We start from the raw sequence: 14,791 nt of genomic DNA, 5'->3' as shown, positions 1-14,791 counted from the left end.
GGTCTCGAACTCACAACGATCCTCCTGCCTCAGCCCCTCGAGTGCTGGGATTACAGGTGTGCGCCAACACGCCCAGCTTGCAATTTTTTTTTTGTTTGTTTGTTTTTGTTTTTTTCTCCAATACCGGGAACCAAACTCACGACCTTGCGCTTGCCAGGCAGGCGCTTTTGCCGCTGAGCTACATCCCCAGCCCTGGAATTGTTAATTAAATGAAAGTTCAGTCTTGATTTTTGAAGGTGGCAGTCTATCCCCCATGTTGGCTTTGACCTCTGGCTTACACAGTCCTCTTGCCTCAGCCTCTCAGTGCTGGACCTACAGCATGTGTCATTCTACCTGGTTAACATTAAACATACTCAGTTTTTCTTTACTTATAAACCTGTTTTCTGTAACTTTGTCTTCCGTACAGACTCTTCTCTACATTTTTCAGAGACATTTAATGTAAAGACCCAGGATATGCACAGGTGCCTTGCCAGATGTCATGTAGCACGTAACAGATTTTTACAGATTTTACAAAGAGAAGATTATGTTATCCAAAAATATCAGGAAAATGCACAGTAAGTAATATTTTGATAGTTACGAAATAATTCCTTTGGTTTTGAACAAATGTCATCAATGTAACTTCAGTAGAAATAATCTATGCCTACTTCAAGATATTGGCTGTCATTTTTGCTTGATTTCGTATTTTATTTTTTGAGACAGACTCATTATGTAGCCCAGTCCGGCCTTGACCTCACAGCAGTCCTGCCCCAGCCTCCTGAGTGCTGGGGTTACAGGTGTACTCAGCACTCTGGCTTAACAGATACTTTCTGGGAGTGCCTTTTGTGTGCTGTGTATTGGTGCCACAGCATCAAACAAGACAGGCAAGGTTCATATTTTCAGGAGATGGCCTATGTCTAACTTTTTATATCAGTAAGATAACTTTGAGTGATTTGTTATCTGTTCCTAAACGTGTAGAATCCTTGGAAAGAACTTAAAATGGAAATATTGCTGGGCATGGTGGTGCGTACCTTTGATCCCAGGACTCCTGAGGCGGAGAGCTAGGGAGACTATGAACTCGAGGCCAAGCTGGGCTATATGGTGAGACCCTGTTGCAAAAACAATAAAACCACAGTGACTAAACAGCAAAACTGAAAGTTTCTCATTTTTATTTATGTATTTTTTTGTGGTTCTGAGGATTGATCCCAAGAGCTTTGTACTAAGCTACATCTCCAGCCCTTTAAAATTTTGTAAAAATTTGAGATGGTCTTCCTACATTGCTGAGTTGCCCAGATTGGGCTTGAGCTTTTTTTTTTTTTTTTGTGGTACCGGGGATCGAGCTCATGACTTTGCGCTTGCCGGGCAGGCGCTTACACCACTGAGCTATATCCCCAGCCTTGAACTACTTGTTGTCCTGCTTCATCCTCTGAGTGCTGGCATTACAGGTCTGTACGGCTACACCTGCCCTGTGAGGCTTGAGCATATGTCCATAAAGGAAGAGCTCAGCGTGGGCTGTACAGTTCAGTGCAATAGAATTACAGCTGTTGTTCGTACGTTTTCTTGCAGATTATCAGTTAAGCAAGTACGGAGCTTGAGATCAGAATATATAGGATTACAAAACCAAATGAAAAAGTAAGTGACTTTTACAGCAGAATTTGCCTTAGATGTTAGTTTAGCTCTTGCAGGTGAGGACACAGAATCTGAGCAGCATTAATTGAAATAATATGTAAATAAATGATGACAGGACTGAAGCACAGTTCTGGCTCCTAGTCCGTTTCTCCTGAAGAGTTACTGTTGCTTTGAGCTTGGGCCTAACTATTTTTTAATTGGAATGGCTATTAGTGTATGGGTTTTCATACCAGTTTGCTTTTTGTATATTAAATTGCCGTTTGATTTTCTTTTGACTAATTAGATTATTTAATTTCTACTAGAATGGAAGCCTCTGATGACCAAAGTAGTATAAAAGAGAAAATTGAAAAGGTGAGACACTTTTGATGGGACAAATTTAACTTTTCTTACTTTGTGATACTCAGTGTTTCCTTAATCAGTTGAACTTCATATTTTATTTTGTTGTGTATTTTATTGTTCTTTTAAGAGATAGGGTCTTGCCATGTTGCTCGGGCAGGTCCTGAACCGCTGAGGTCGCGTGATCCTCCTGTCTCAGCCTCCCAAGTAACTAGGACTATAGGCATGTGCTGCTATGTGTAACATTGGACTAAAATTCTCTTGCCTTTTAAAAACTTTATTAAACTTGAGTTGTTGCAGGTGCTATATCAGAAGATACCAGTAAGTGCCTCTAAAACTCTTGAATATAATGGAATAAATCAGCTTACAATTTACATACATTTTTTTGAGACAGTGTCTGGCTATGTAGTTCAGGCTGGCCTTGCTTGAGCTCACTGTGTAGTTTAAGCTGGCCTCAAACTACAGGGGTGCGCCATCGTGCCCGGCTTCCTTTTGGTTTTTTGAGACAGTGTCTTTCTTGCTGTGTAGCCCAGGCTGGTCTCAAAGTTGTGCTCTTTCTGCTTCAGCCTCCTAAGGGCTGGAGTTACAGGTATGTGCCACTGTGCCCTCTTGCCTTACTTTTTTTCCCATGGTACTGGGGCATAAACCCAGACTTTCACATTGAGCTACATCTCCAGCCTTTTTAGAAGGTTTATTTTGATTGATTGATTTTTTTTTTTTTTTCTCTTTCTCTTTCCAGTACTGGGGATTGAATTTAGGGCCTTTGCATTGAGTTGTATCTCCAGGCCCTTATGTTTTTTTTTTTTTTTTTTTTTTGAGACAGGGTCTCACTAAGTCACTGAGTACCACAGGCTAGTCTTGAACTTGCGGTTCTCCTGCCTCAGCCTCCAAGGGAACTGGGATTATAGGTGAATACTAGGATGGCTAGCCACGTGACACTTTAATTAAAGATGCTCAGTTTCTTATTTGTATCGTTGGGAAACATAAGACACATAGGAGTAATTATCTTTACCATCTTCTTCCCGTTTCTATAAATTACTTTGAAATACACATACAAAAAAATGTGTAAGTCATAAGTATATATAGCCTGGCAGGTTTTCAAAAAATGAATACATCCACCTACCCAGTATCCGGTTTCACAAATAAACATGACCAATAACTCAGAATCCTTGTCATAGCATTGCATTCACAGCCACTTTGCCCAAAGGGTTAGCACTAAGCTCACATACACTAAATAGCAGTTTTGCTTGTTTTTGAGCTTTATATAAATGAAAGCTGATAGAATGTCTCTGTGACTCAATAGTGTTGGTGTTATTTATCCGTGCAGTCATGGGCGGTTTTAATACGTTCGTTCTCATTGCTGTGTGGTGCTCTTTTATGAGTGTATAAAGTGTACCCTTTGTGTGTGTGTGTGTATGTGTGTATGTGTGTTTGTGTCCTCTGTACTGGGAATTAAATCCAGGGCCTTTGCACTGAGTACATGCCCAGCTCTTTTTTTTTCCATTTTGAGATAAATCTCGCCAAGTCACTAACTTGCCCAGGATTGGCTTTGAGGTCTTGCTGCAGTGTCCTAGCTTGATGGGATTACAGGCGTGTGCCACCACACCTGTTCTGAGTTTTAACTGATAGGTAAAAAATATATATTTATGGGGTATAATATGATTTGATATCTGTGTGCTTTATAGAATGATTCAGTCAGGCTAATTAATATATCCATAAATCACTAACTTACTATTTTTTTTGTGATGAGAATGTTAAAGATCTATTTTAGCAGTTTTGAAATATGCAATATAATACGTATATTAATAATTGGCCAGTATACAACACAACAAATCATGAACACATTCCTCCAGTCTAACTGGAATTTTAATCAACTTCCTCTGGTGAATATTCTTTTTTTTTTTTTTTGAGTCAGAGTCTTGATATGTAGTTCAGGCTGGCCTTGAACTTACTATGTAGCCAAGGCTGACCTCAAACTCGTGGTGATCTTCCTTTCTCAGCCTCCCAAGTTCTGGGATTACAGGTGTTCACAACCACACCTGGCATTCTGTGAATATTTTTGTACTTGAATTTTAGTGAACATATATTACTTTATGCCTAAGAGTTTTTGAGGGGGTGGTACTGGGGATTAAACCTTCATACTAGCTACATCTCCAGGCCTTCTTCTGTTTTGAGACAGGGTCTTGCTAAATTGAAAAGTTGCGGAAGCTGAAATTGAATTTGCAGTCCTCCTATCTCAGCCTCCCAGTGTTGGGATTACATGTGTTTTTGCTCTTAAAGAATCTTGTTTGTTTCCATGTTAACTGTTCTTATACCTGAGTGATTTAAAATTAATATGTAGTAGTTTTCTTTTTCTTGACAATTTTTTTTTTGTCTTTTTGAGAGAGGGTCTCACTATGCAGTTCAGGCTGGCCTTGAGCTCACTTTGTAGCCCAGGCTGGTTTTTTTTTTTTTTTTTTGTGGTACCAGGGATTGAACTCATAACCTTGTGCTTGCCAGGCAGGCGCTTATGCCACTGAGCTATATGAACTTGAAAGGGTCCTCCTGCCTCAGCCTCCTGAGTGCTGGGATTACAGGCGTGCGCCACCACACCTGGTCTGACAATTTTTGTGAAAAATCTTCATTAGATTGGGTGCATATAAAAGTACAGAAAATGCTAATTGTGTCTTGGTGATATAAAGATATCTTCGGTTTGTTTGAAAATTATAGTGAGCTAGAGTCTCCTGAGAAATTTTTTAGTTTTCAAGCTCTTTTGGAAGTAATAATCAGTTTTTTTTTTTCCCCCGGTACAGGGAATTGAACTCACGACCTCGCGCTTGCCAGGCAGGTGCTGTGCCGCTGAGCTAAATCCCCAGCCCCCAATATCAGTGTTTTTAAATTACTTAAAAGTTACAGTTATTTAAAAATTACAGTTATTTCTTATCATCTCAAGAATATTTCATTTGTTCCTAGGATTGAGAAAGTATTTATGGTTGTATTTTTTAATATAGTTACAGATTATGAATGGACTTTCACGTTTTGTTTTTGTTTTCAAAGGTTCGATCTTTGTGGACCTTAGTAAATGAAACACTCACAGTTTTGGAGAAAGAGAGAGAAGTTGTTGATTCAGTCTTTGATCTTGTGAACCAGTGTAATTTAGATGGAAGTAATGTTGTTATTAACATTCCAAGTCTATTACTTGACAAAATTGAGAAACAGATGTGTCAGGTAAGTATCTGATACAAAGGAAACATGTGAAAACTGTAATTATTGTATATATTATGTATTTTTTTCCTCAAAATATTTCTCTACTGCTTTAAAAGTTCTTTTTGAGGCCAGACATGGTGGCACACGCCTGTAATCCCAGCACTCGGGAAGCTGAGGCAGGAGGATCATTGCGAGTTTGAGGCCAGCCTGGGCTACAGAGTGAGCTCAAGACCAGCCTGAACTGCATAGTGAGACCCTGTCTCAAAAAGACAAGAAAAAAAAAAAAAAAAAGATAAAAACAAAAAAAAAATTGTTTCTGAGTGTAGTTAGTAAAACCTTTACAAAGATGAAAGGAGCGAATATTCGTATCCATCAGCTTCCATTATTTGCCCACCCTGTGTAGTCCTCCACACCATGTAGAGTACCAGATCCCTTAGTGGAACAGAGCAGAAGTGACCTATTGCTAAATGTCCTGTATTTGTTTATTTATTTGTTTGTTTATTTTTGTCTTTTTGAGACCGGATCTTGCTATGTAGTTCAGGCAGTCCTTGAATTTGCAGTCCTCCTATCTCAGCCTCCCAGTGTTGGGATTACATGTGTTTTTGCTCTTAAAGAATCTTGTTTGTTTCCATGTTAACTGTTCTTATACCTGAGTGATTTAAAATTAATATGTAGTAGTTTTCTTTTTCTTGACAATTTTTTTTTTTGTCAGTTTGTAGCCCAGACTGGTCTTGAACTTGCAATGATCCTCTTGCCTCAGCCTTCCGAGTGCTAGGATTATAGGCTATAGGCGTGCAACACCACGCCCGGTTTACACGTCATTTAAAAACTTTCTGTCTTGGGGTAAGGCAGGTTCTCACTATGTAGTTCAGCCTGACCTTGAACTTGCTCATGTAGCTCAGGTTGGCCTCAAACTCACAGGGATCCTCCTGCCTCACTCTCCTGAGTGCTAGGATTGCAAGCATGCTTGGCTCTTATTTTGATTCTCTTAAGTATTCTGCTTAAAGACTTCTCTTTTTTTAGCTTTGTAATGTCATTGTGTCTTTTCCTATGGTTTTGCTTTTTTGGTGTTGGGAATCGAACTCAGGACCTTGTGCTTACCAGGCAGTCACTGTGTGGCTGAGCTACATCCCAGCGCTCTGTGGTTTTTCAGACTGCTAATTTTAGCTTTTGCTGCTGATCCTTTTAATGCTCAGTTTTCTTTCCCTCATTACAAATTAATTAATTCATTTTTGTGGTACTGGGGATTGAACCCACTGCCTTCCGCTGAGCTGTATTCCTAGCCCTGTTTGTTTATTTTTGAGACTGGGTCTTGCTGAGTCACTAAGTTGTCCAGCTTTGTACGAACTTGTGATCCTCCTGCTTCAGTCTCTCAGAGTGTAGGATTATAGACATGTGCCGCCATACCTCGTTTATGTATTTTTTTTTTTTTCTTTTACCAACTCCATGGCTTTAGTGCTTTCTCTACAATAATATTACCAGTCTTTGCCCTTTAACCCAAACCTCATTTACTTATTTCCGTATCTGTGTGAGACATTTGCACCTGGAGAGCTTTTTTCCCTTTACTAAGCACAGTTAGCACCTACATGTACATATTTTTTTGTTTTTTTTTGTCTTTTTGAGACACAGCCTTGCTGTGCAGTTCAGGCCAGCCTGGAGCTCGCTTTGTAGCCCAGGCTGGCTTCGAACTCCACAACAGTGCTCTGGGCGTGCTCGCCACGCTCGGCTGCATGGTACTAATTATCTATAGCTATCACAGAGATGAAACGCTCCGACTGCAGAGCTCTCGTTAACCCGGCACTGACAGGCACACCGAGTCCATAAAGACGAAGGTGTAGACCCAGGTTCCTGCAGGCTGCGGCAGGGGATGGAAGCACGTGAGCTGTGTGTAACAACAGAGGGAAGGCACAGAGCGGTGAGGCCTCCAGAGAAAAGACAACACAGAGTCCTCGGTTACTGCCCTGCCTGGGTAACGACTGTTTGGACTTAGGGACCTACTGCTCGAAATTATGACCCATCTTCTTTTTGTACAGTTCTCTCTGTCTTGTTTATACAGCCGCAGTGTCTTTTTTTGGACAGTGCACCTTATTTATACAGTACTGTAATTTTTGCTGATTGCAGGACAGCACAATACTGTGGTTTTATGTTGTTGTACGTATAGTACTGGAGGTAAGAGATATGCAAATAAAAGCAGTCATCAAGTTGGGGTTTCCTCTGACCATTTCCTTGTTCGGAATATTGTTTTTTTTTTTTTTTTTTTTTTGAGACAGGGTCTCGCTCCACAGTTCAGGCTGGCCTTGAGCTCAGTTTGTAGCCCAGGTTGGTCTCGAACTTGCAATGGTCCTCCTGCCTCAGCCTCCCAAGTGCTGGGATTACAGGCGTGGGCCACCATTCCTGGCTTGTTCTGAATATTGTAATAGGTACGCTATATACAATTTCTCATTTAATGACCAATTCAATTAACAAGTGAGTTGTAAGAACATGACTCAGTAATTAAATGAGCAATGTCTACTCTTTTTAATGTGAAATTTATGATTTAAATAGTATTGGCAGCTGATTCAGGTGTTTTTAAAACATTGGGGGGCTGGGGATTTAGCTCAGCGGCAAAGCGCCTGCCTGGCAAGCGCAAGGTCGTGAGTTCGGTTCCTGGTACCGGAGAAAAACCAAAAAAAAAACCAAAAAACATTGGAGTGCAGCATGGTGGTTCACGCCTGTAACCCCAGCACTTGGGAGGCTGAGGCGGGAGGATTGTTGTAAGTTCCAGACCAGCCTGGGCTACAAAGTGAGCTCAAGTTCAACCTGAACTGCATAGTGAGACCCTGTCTCAAAAAGACAAAAAAAAAAAAAATAAATAAATAAAACATTGGAACTATGCAGGCCAAGTAAACATGCCCCAAGTTTGGATGTAGTTTTTAGGGGTCATTGATAATGGAACTTTTTTTAAAAAATGAATTCATGATCTTTTCCTCCAAACCTGTTTCTCCTAAATCTTTATTTTTTTGTTTGATATTAGAGAAACTTTGTGAAAACTCTATGTAATTATTTTTATATATTATGCATTGTTTTTCCTCAAACTATTTTTCCTTTATTCTAGTCTTAAACCTTTGCATGATATAAGAAATGTACTATGATGTGTTAATTCTTCCATAGTAGTTTTCACTAGTTTGAAATTATATAGTTTAATGGTTGGATGGTAATTTATTTTTTTCACTCTAAGGTATAATTCATATGTAACAATAAAACGCATAAATCTTTTTTGTAACAGTTTATTATCTTAAGATTTCATAGTTCTGTACTTTTTTCCCCTCTGAATCTTCAGTTGCGCATAGGAAATGTTTATGAGGCTGGAAAATTGAACCTTTTAACAGTTATTCAGTTGTTAAATGAAGTCCTGAAAATAATGAAATACGAACGTTGTCAGTCTGACCAAGCAAGATTTACAGTAGATCGTCACTACCTTGAAAAAGAGACCAAATCTCAGAGGGAAAGGTTATCACGTGTGAAGCATATGAGGTACGCTAGAAAGATCTTGTGTTATTTACTGCGGGAGGAGTGGGGTGGTTTTCTCAGCAAAACTCTTGTATAGTCGGTGAATAACTCTTTCGCCTTGTCAAACAAGTGTGAAGATTTTACTAGCACTTAAACCCTTGTGTGATCAACTCCCAGAGACGTGAGGTAGAGAGGAAAGGTAATGCAGTTTTCTGTTTATGTGGAATAAGTTATTTGCTTTAAGTGATGATTCTCTATTGGTATATTTTTAATATTTTGGTAGTACAGGGGTTTGAACTCAGGGTCTTTGCACTGAGCTATATCCCCAGCCCATTTTTATTTTTATTGGTATGTGTTTGCAGTACATAATGATTACATTCATTGTGAGGAGTTATTGTATGTATGTAACATGCTTCCCTCCCATTTATTTTTTCTTCTGAGACAGGATTTGCTAAGTTGCTCATCCTACCTTCAGCTTGCGATCCTTTGCCATAGACCTCCAGATTGCTGGGATTACAGGCACCAACCACTGTGCCCAGCTGTGAGATAATTGTAACTTTCTTCTAGCTTTTTTTTGGTTATATTTAATAATCAAAGTGAGCCTCAGAAAAGTTTTTTATTTTAGCAGAAAGAATGGGAGTTAATAGGCTTCTTTTAGGAATGTATAGATAGTAGGAGTAGAATTCTGACATTTACAGCCTGGGAGAAAATTGTGTTTTAAAAATACATGGTGTGGGGCTGGGGATGCAGCTCAGGGGCACAAGTGCCTCCCTGGCAAGCGCAAGGTCCTGAGTTCGATTTCTGGTACAAAAAAATACAGTGTGATAAATGTATGATTGCTTTCTGGTTTTAAAAGAAGTAAAGGTTATTTTAAGTCCTGAATATTCACTTGTGAGTGTTTATTCAATTTATATGTGCCTAATTGGTTGAGCTTTCAGTTATATTTCCTTTCCCTTTCTTACTGATACTGTTATTTTCTTCAATTTTACTGTTTTTTGTGTATTTGTGTTTTGAACAGTTATTTTTTGTGCTACCGTAGGTGTAAAATAAAAGATGATCTCACCACTGTAAGATGCTCTGTTGTTGAGAAGCAAGGAGAGTGGGATAAGAAGTGGAGAGATTCTCTTGGTCTGTCTCCTTTCAGTCTGTTCAAAAGTCGGGCTCCAGTAAGTAGTGCTGACTTGACTTTTGGAGAGGAGTTTAATTTTGTCAGTTTAGTCATTTAACGTGTTGCCAGTGACCTAGAAATGCTGTGTGTACATGTGTTTATCATCTTTGCATTTGTAGCCAGAGTTCCAATGTTTTGGTTTTGTAATTTTTCTAAATACATAATAGAATTTTCATGGGTTGCTGTTGCCATTTTGTGTGTAGCCAGTCAAATTTAGTAGTGAGGTAGTTAATTTATTTAAATTCAGAGGGTAATATTGGAAAGATTCTAGTGTTCTTCTGATGGTTTGTTTTCTTTTTTAGAGGCAGTCTTTGCTGTGTAGTCCAGGTCAGCCTTGAACCTGCTGTGTAGCCCAGTCTGCCTTCTTCTTGTATTTTATTTAGAAGAGCAAAAGAAGGACAACATAGCAATAGGGGGATTCAGACAAATTACAGACAAAGTGGTAGGACATTGTCAGTGGTTGTTATTGTACCTATTGGTGTCTTCAAGATAGTTTCTCAGGAAAACAAATAGACAAATAATAGTGAGTTACAGACAGAAATGGTAGGAAATTATCAGTGGTTGTCATACTACAGCTTGGATTCTCTAAAGTGGTCTCTAGGGAAAACAAATAGAGTTATATATGCTTGGTAATTGTTAGAAAATTTGCAAAATGACCCATTTATGAATTAACTTAGTGTTTTTGTTTTTAACTTAGTGTTATTGGGTAGTAGCTGTCTACTTAAATTGTGAAATCTGTGTTTTAAGGCTGTGGACCTTTTACCACCTATGCGTCCCCTCTCATTTGATCCTGTCTCGGAGGAAGTATATGCAAAGAGTATTCTTTTTCAGTATCCTGCTTCACTTCAAGGTTGGTTATTTTTCTTTTTCTTTTTTAAACCTTTCTCTTGTCATTATTTCTTATTGTTACAATAGTTATTTTTATTTGTATTTTCCCCCAGTTTTTATTGTGGTAAATTGGACATAGCGTGAAATTCACCATTTCAGTCATCAAAAAAGTATACAACATAGCAGTGCTTAGTAAATTCACAATGTTGTGCAGTTACCACCCTTGTCTAGTTCCAGAACATTTTCATAATTTCAAGGGAAATCAAGGAAACGTCTGGTCTGGGGATGTAGCTCAGTGGTAGAGCACTTACCTAGCATGCCTGAGGACCTAGAGTCAATCCTCAGTACAACCAGAAAGGAAAAAAGAAAACCCTTACATGTCTGAGCTATGTAGTAATTAACTTCTTATTGAGATTATTTATTTATTTTTTTGTAGTGCTAAGTAGTTACCCATCTCATCCTCCCCCAGTGCCTGGCAGCCCTAAAATGAGATACGGTCAAAAATGTATGTGTTTACATTAATAAAAATTATTATGATAAAAGATACATTTCCATTAGTCCCCTCATATTTAACACATTTATCTCATTGTTCTTGCCACTTTCTTTTCTTTTCTTTTTTTGTCTTTTTGAGACAGGGTTTTACTATGCAGTTCAGGCTGGACTTGAGCTCACTCTGTAGCCCAGGCTGGCCTTGAACTCGCAATGATCCTCCTGCCTCAGCCTCCTGAGTGCTAGAATTACAGGCACGTGCCTCCACGCCCCACTCCTTGCCACTTTCTGAAGCAGTTTTGGAAGTTCTTCTCTGTGTCTTTAGTTGTGCTGTCATGGCTGACTTCATGGCCTGAATCAGTTCAAAACATCTGCCTTTCATGGCCATTTTGACTTTTGGGGAGAGCTGCAATTTGTAGGGTGCAGATCCAGGTAATCAGGTAGGTGAGGACACACTGTGTGTCATCTTGCATGAGATCCAGGTAATCAGGTAGGTGAGGACACTGTGTCATCTTGCATGAGCCTGTCTTTCAGTTGGATGGCACTCAGCAGCAGCATTCACTGTATTTTTGATCACACCTTGTGAAGACAAAAAGAAGGCTTTGAGAACTGCTTCATTCAGAGGCAGAAAGGTGGGATAAGTGTGTTCCAAATGAGGAGAAGGAGTATTTTGAGGGAAATTAATGGCAGTGTGTCTTTTACTGTAATACCTTTTTAAAAATTTAAACATTCAGCATGTTTTTCTGTCACCTCTTCTAGATTTCCTGCTTGTAGGGATTTGCTTTTTTTAGGTGCTTCATCCAGTTGAAGTTTTGCAATATAACTTTTCTATCTGGCTTCTTGCACAGTTTTTCATTTTATACCCCATGTTTTCAAGCTTCAACCACATTGATGAATCTTTATCTATCCGTGAGCCCCCATTTCTTGTGTTTTTGAGGTTGAGGAAGTCCTGCTGCATTGCCCAGGTTGCCCTTGAAATGCTGGGCTCAAGTGACCCTCCTGCTTCAGCCTCCCAAGTAACTGGGAATACAGGTGCTTACCGCTGTGCCAGGATTTTTCTTTTTTAAGTAGCTCTATTGAGATAGAGTTCATGTACCATACCGTTCACTGTGTGTGTGTGTGTGTGTGTGTGTGTGTGTGTGTGTTTGGGATTTTTTTTTTGAGATGTTCTTGCTATGTAGTTTAGGCTGGGCTTGAACTCACTTCGTAGCTCAGGCTGGTCTTGAACTCACAACGATCCTCCTGCCTCACCTTGTAAGTGCTGGGATTATAGGTATATGCCACCACACGGCTATAATTCACCCATTTGAAGTAGACAATTACATTTTGTTTATTTTTACTATATTTATGGACATTTACTAACATCAAGTAGTTTTTTTTTGTTTGTTTTTTTTTTTTAGTATTGGGGATTGAACCGAGTGGTACCTACCACTGAGCTTCATCCCTACCCATTTTTAATTTTATTTTGAGACAGGGCCTCACTGTGTTGCCCAGCCTGGCCTGGAATTTGCGGTTCTGCCTCAGCGTTTTTTTTTTTTTCCAAAGACAGGGCCTTGCTATGTGGCCCAGTCTGGCCTCAAACACACATTATGCCTGCTTTTTTTGGTTGTTTTTCGGGGGTTTTTTTGGGTGCTAGAGATTGATTGAATACTGGGCTTTTGCTAGGTAAGCTCTTTACCATTGAACCACACCCATAGCCCATCATAGTCAGTTTTAATCATTTCCTGGGCGTGGTGGTGCATGCCTGTAATGCCAGTAGTGGGAGGCTGAGGCAGGAGGATTGCCGCTAGTTTGAGATCAGCCTGGGCTACACAGTAAGTTCAAGGCCAACCTGAACTGAGTAGTGAGACCCTGTCTGCAGAAACCAACCCAACAAAAAATTTAAACCTTTTCATCACCTCTAAAAGAAACCCCCATACCCTTTGGCTTCCCACAAATGTGAGTAATCCCTGAAGTATTTCCCGTCTCTGGATTTTCCTGTTTTGTTATTTTCATATGAATGGATTTGTATTTTTTTTTTTTTGTCTTTTTGAGAAAGGGTCTCACTGTGCAGTTCAGGCTGGCCTTGAGATCATTTTGTAGCCCAGGCTGACCTCAAACTCACAACAATCCTCCTCCCTCTGCCTCCTGAGTGCTGGGATTACAGGTGTATGCCACCACACCTGGCTGGATTTGTATTTTATGTAGACATTTTTCACTTAGGAAATTTCATCCAAATTGTAACATGTATCACTACTCTCTTTTTCCTTTTTTTTTTTTTTTGTCTTTTTGAGACAGGGTCTTGCTGTGCAATTCATGCTGGCCTTGAGCTCCCTTTGTAGTCCAGGCTGGTCTTGAACTCTCAGTGATCCTCCTGCCTCAGCCTCCTGAGTGCTGGGATTACGGGTGTGCCCCACCATGCCCGGCTGACTAAATAATTTCTTTCTTTCTTTCTTTTTTTTTTTCCTTGTCTTATTGAGACAGGGTCTTGCTGTGCAATTCATGCTGGCCTTGAGCTCTCTTTGTAGCCCAGGCTGGTTCAAACTCGGAATGATCTTCCTACCTCAGCCTCCTGAGTGCTGGGATTACAGGCATGTGCCACCACTCCTGGCCTGGCTAAGTAATTTCTATTATGTTATGGACCCTTAGGCTGTTCCCTCCTTATTTTTTTGCGATGCTAGGGATCAAACTCAGGGCTGTGTGCTTGCTAGGCAAATGCTGAACTGATGCACCGTACCCCCAGCCACATTGCTGCTTCTTGGCCATTGTGAATGGTGCTGCAGTAAATGCGGGGGTGCTGTGGCTCTCAGACCTACCCATTCAATTTGTTTTTTAGGGGGGTGGGTTTGAGACAGGGTCTTGCATTATAGTTCAGGCTGGCCTTGAACTCACTGTGGAGCCCAGGCTGGTGTCCAGTTTGCAGCAATCCTCATGCCTCAGTCTCCTGAGTGCTTGGGGTTGCAGGTGTGCACCACCGCTCCTGGGTATCAGTTGTTTCAACAATTAATATTTCCTTTATTTTTTGTTTTCCTTTTAATTAGGTTTTTATGGTACTGGGTATTGAACCTAGGGCCCGCACACTAAGGTACATCCTGAGCCCTTTTTGAGGAATTGTTTATTTGAGACAGTTGCCTAGTTGACCTTGAACTACGACATTGGCTGGGTAAGGTCATAGGCGAGAGAGCAAGACTCAGGATAGGTACGGCCAGAAGAGCAGGTAAAGAGGATGCCGTGTGGTTTGAAGAACGAGAAGGAGCTTCAGATAGCACGTGCTGCTTCCACAGGGGCTCCGGGCAGTCCTTAATAACGCCCACGGGATCACTTCGTACTTTGATGTTTCCTGGTGTAGTTTTTGGCATAGTGTTCTCCCTTCAGCTAGGAAAGGACACTTGTACTCTGCTAAAAAGTCTTAGTTTAAGTGCTTTGAACTTGGGACTTTCGTATCTAATTGGAGATTTCCACATCTGCCTTGAGATTGAGGCGGATTTGTGTCTGTTTAGGACGCTTAACTGGGAGTTCACACTCATCGTGTCTGGTGGTTCTTTGAGATACCCTGTCTTCTGGGTATCGTACAGTTTGAACTCTGAGAATTCCTTGTTTTGTTTTGTTTTCATAGAACCTTATTATGTGCTGGGGTATGCCAGCATTATTTTACATTTTTTGTAGTAAAACTACTTTTTTCTCCCCCTACATCTTTTTTTTTTTTTTTTT

The 14,791-nt window shown here is 40.2% G+C and overlaps 1 protein-coding gene across 1 annotated transcript in view; it reads left to right on the top strand.

Moving 5' to 3' along the window:
* Positions 1-14,791, top strand: part of Haus6 (HAUS augmin-like complex, subunit 6) — a gene marked incomplete at its 5' end in the record, with an annotated part of 40,898 nt that overhangs the window by 9,366 nt on the left and 16,741 nt on the right. Inside the window, 7 exon segments of the mRNA XM_005388727.2 lie at positions 407-554; positions 1,543-1,608; positions 1,908-1,956; positions 4,978-5,148; positions 8,447-8,640; positions 9,656-9,782; positions 10,532-10,634. Of these exon segments, the coding sequence (XP_005388784.2) occupies positions 407-554; positions 1,543-1,608; positions 1,908-1,956; positions 4,978-5,148; positions 8,447-8,640; positions 9,656-9,782; positions 10,532-10,634 (858 nt within the window).

Source organism: Chinchilla lanigera, unplaced genomic scaffold, assembly GCF_000276665.1.
Source record: "Chinchilla lanigera isolate Chin_1 unplaced genomic scaffold, ChiLan1.0 scaffold00033, whole genome shotgun sequence".
Taxonomy (NCBI): domain Eukaryota; kingdom Metazoa; phylum Chordata; class Mammalia; order Rodentia; family Chinchillidae; genus Chinchilla; species Chinchilla lanigera.
Note: the sequence above shows the minus strand (reverse complement) of the source record. Positions and strands in the feature narration are given on the sequence as shown.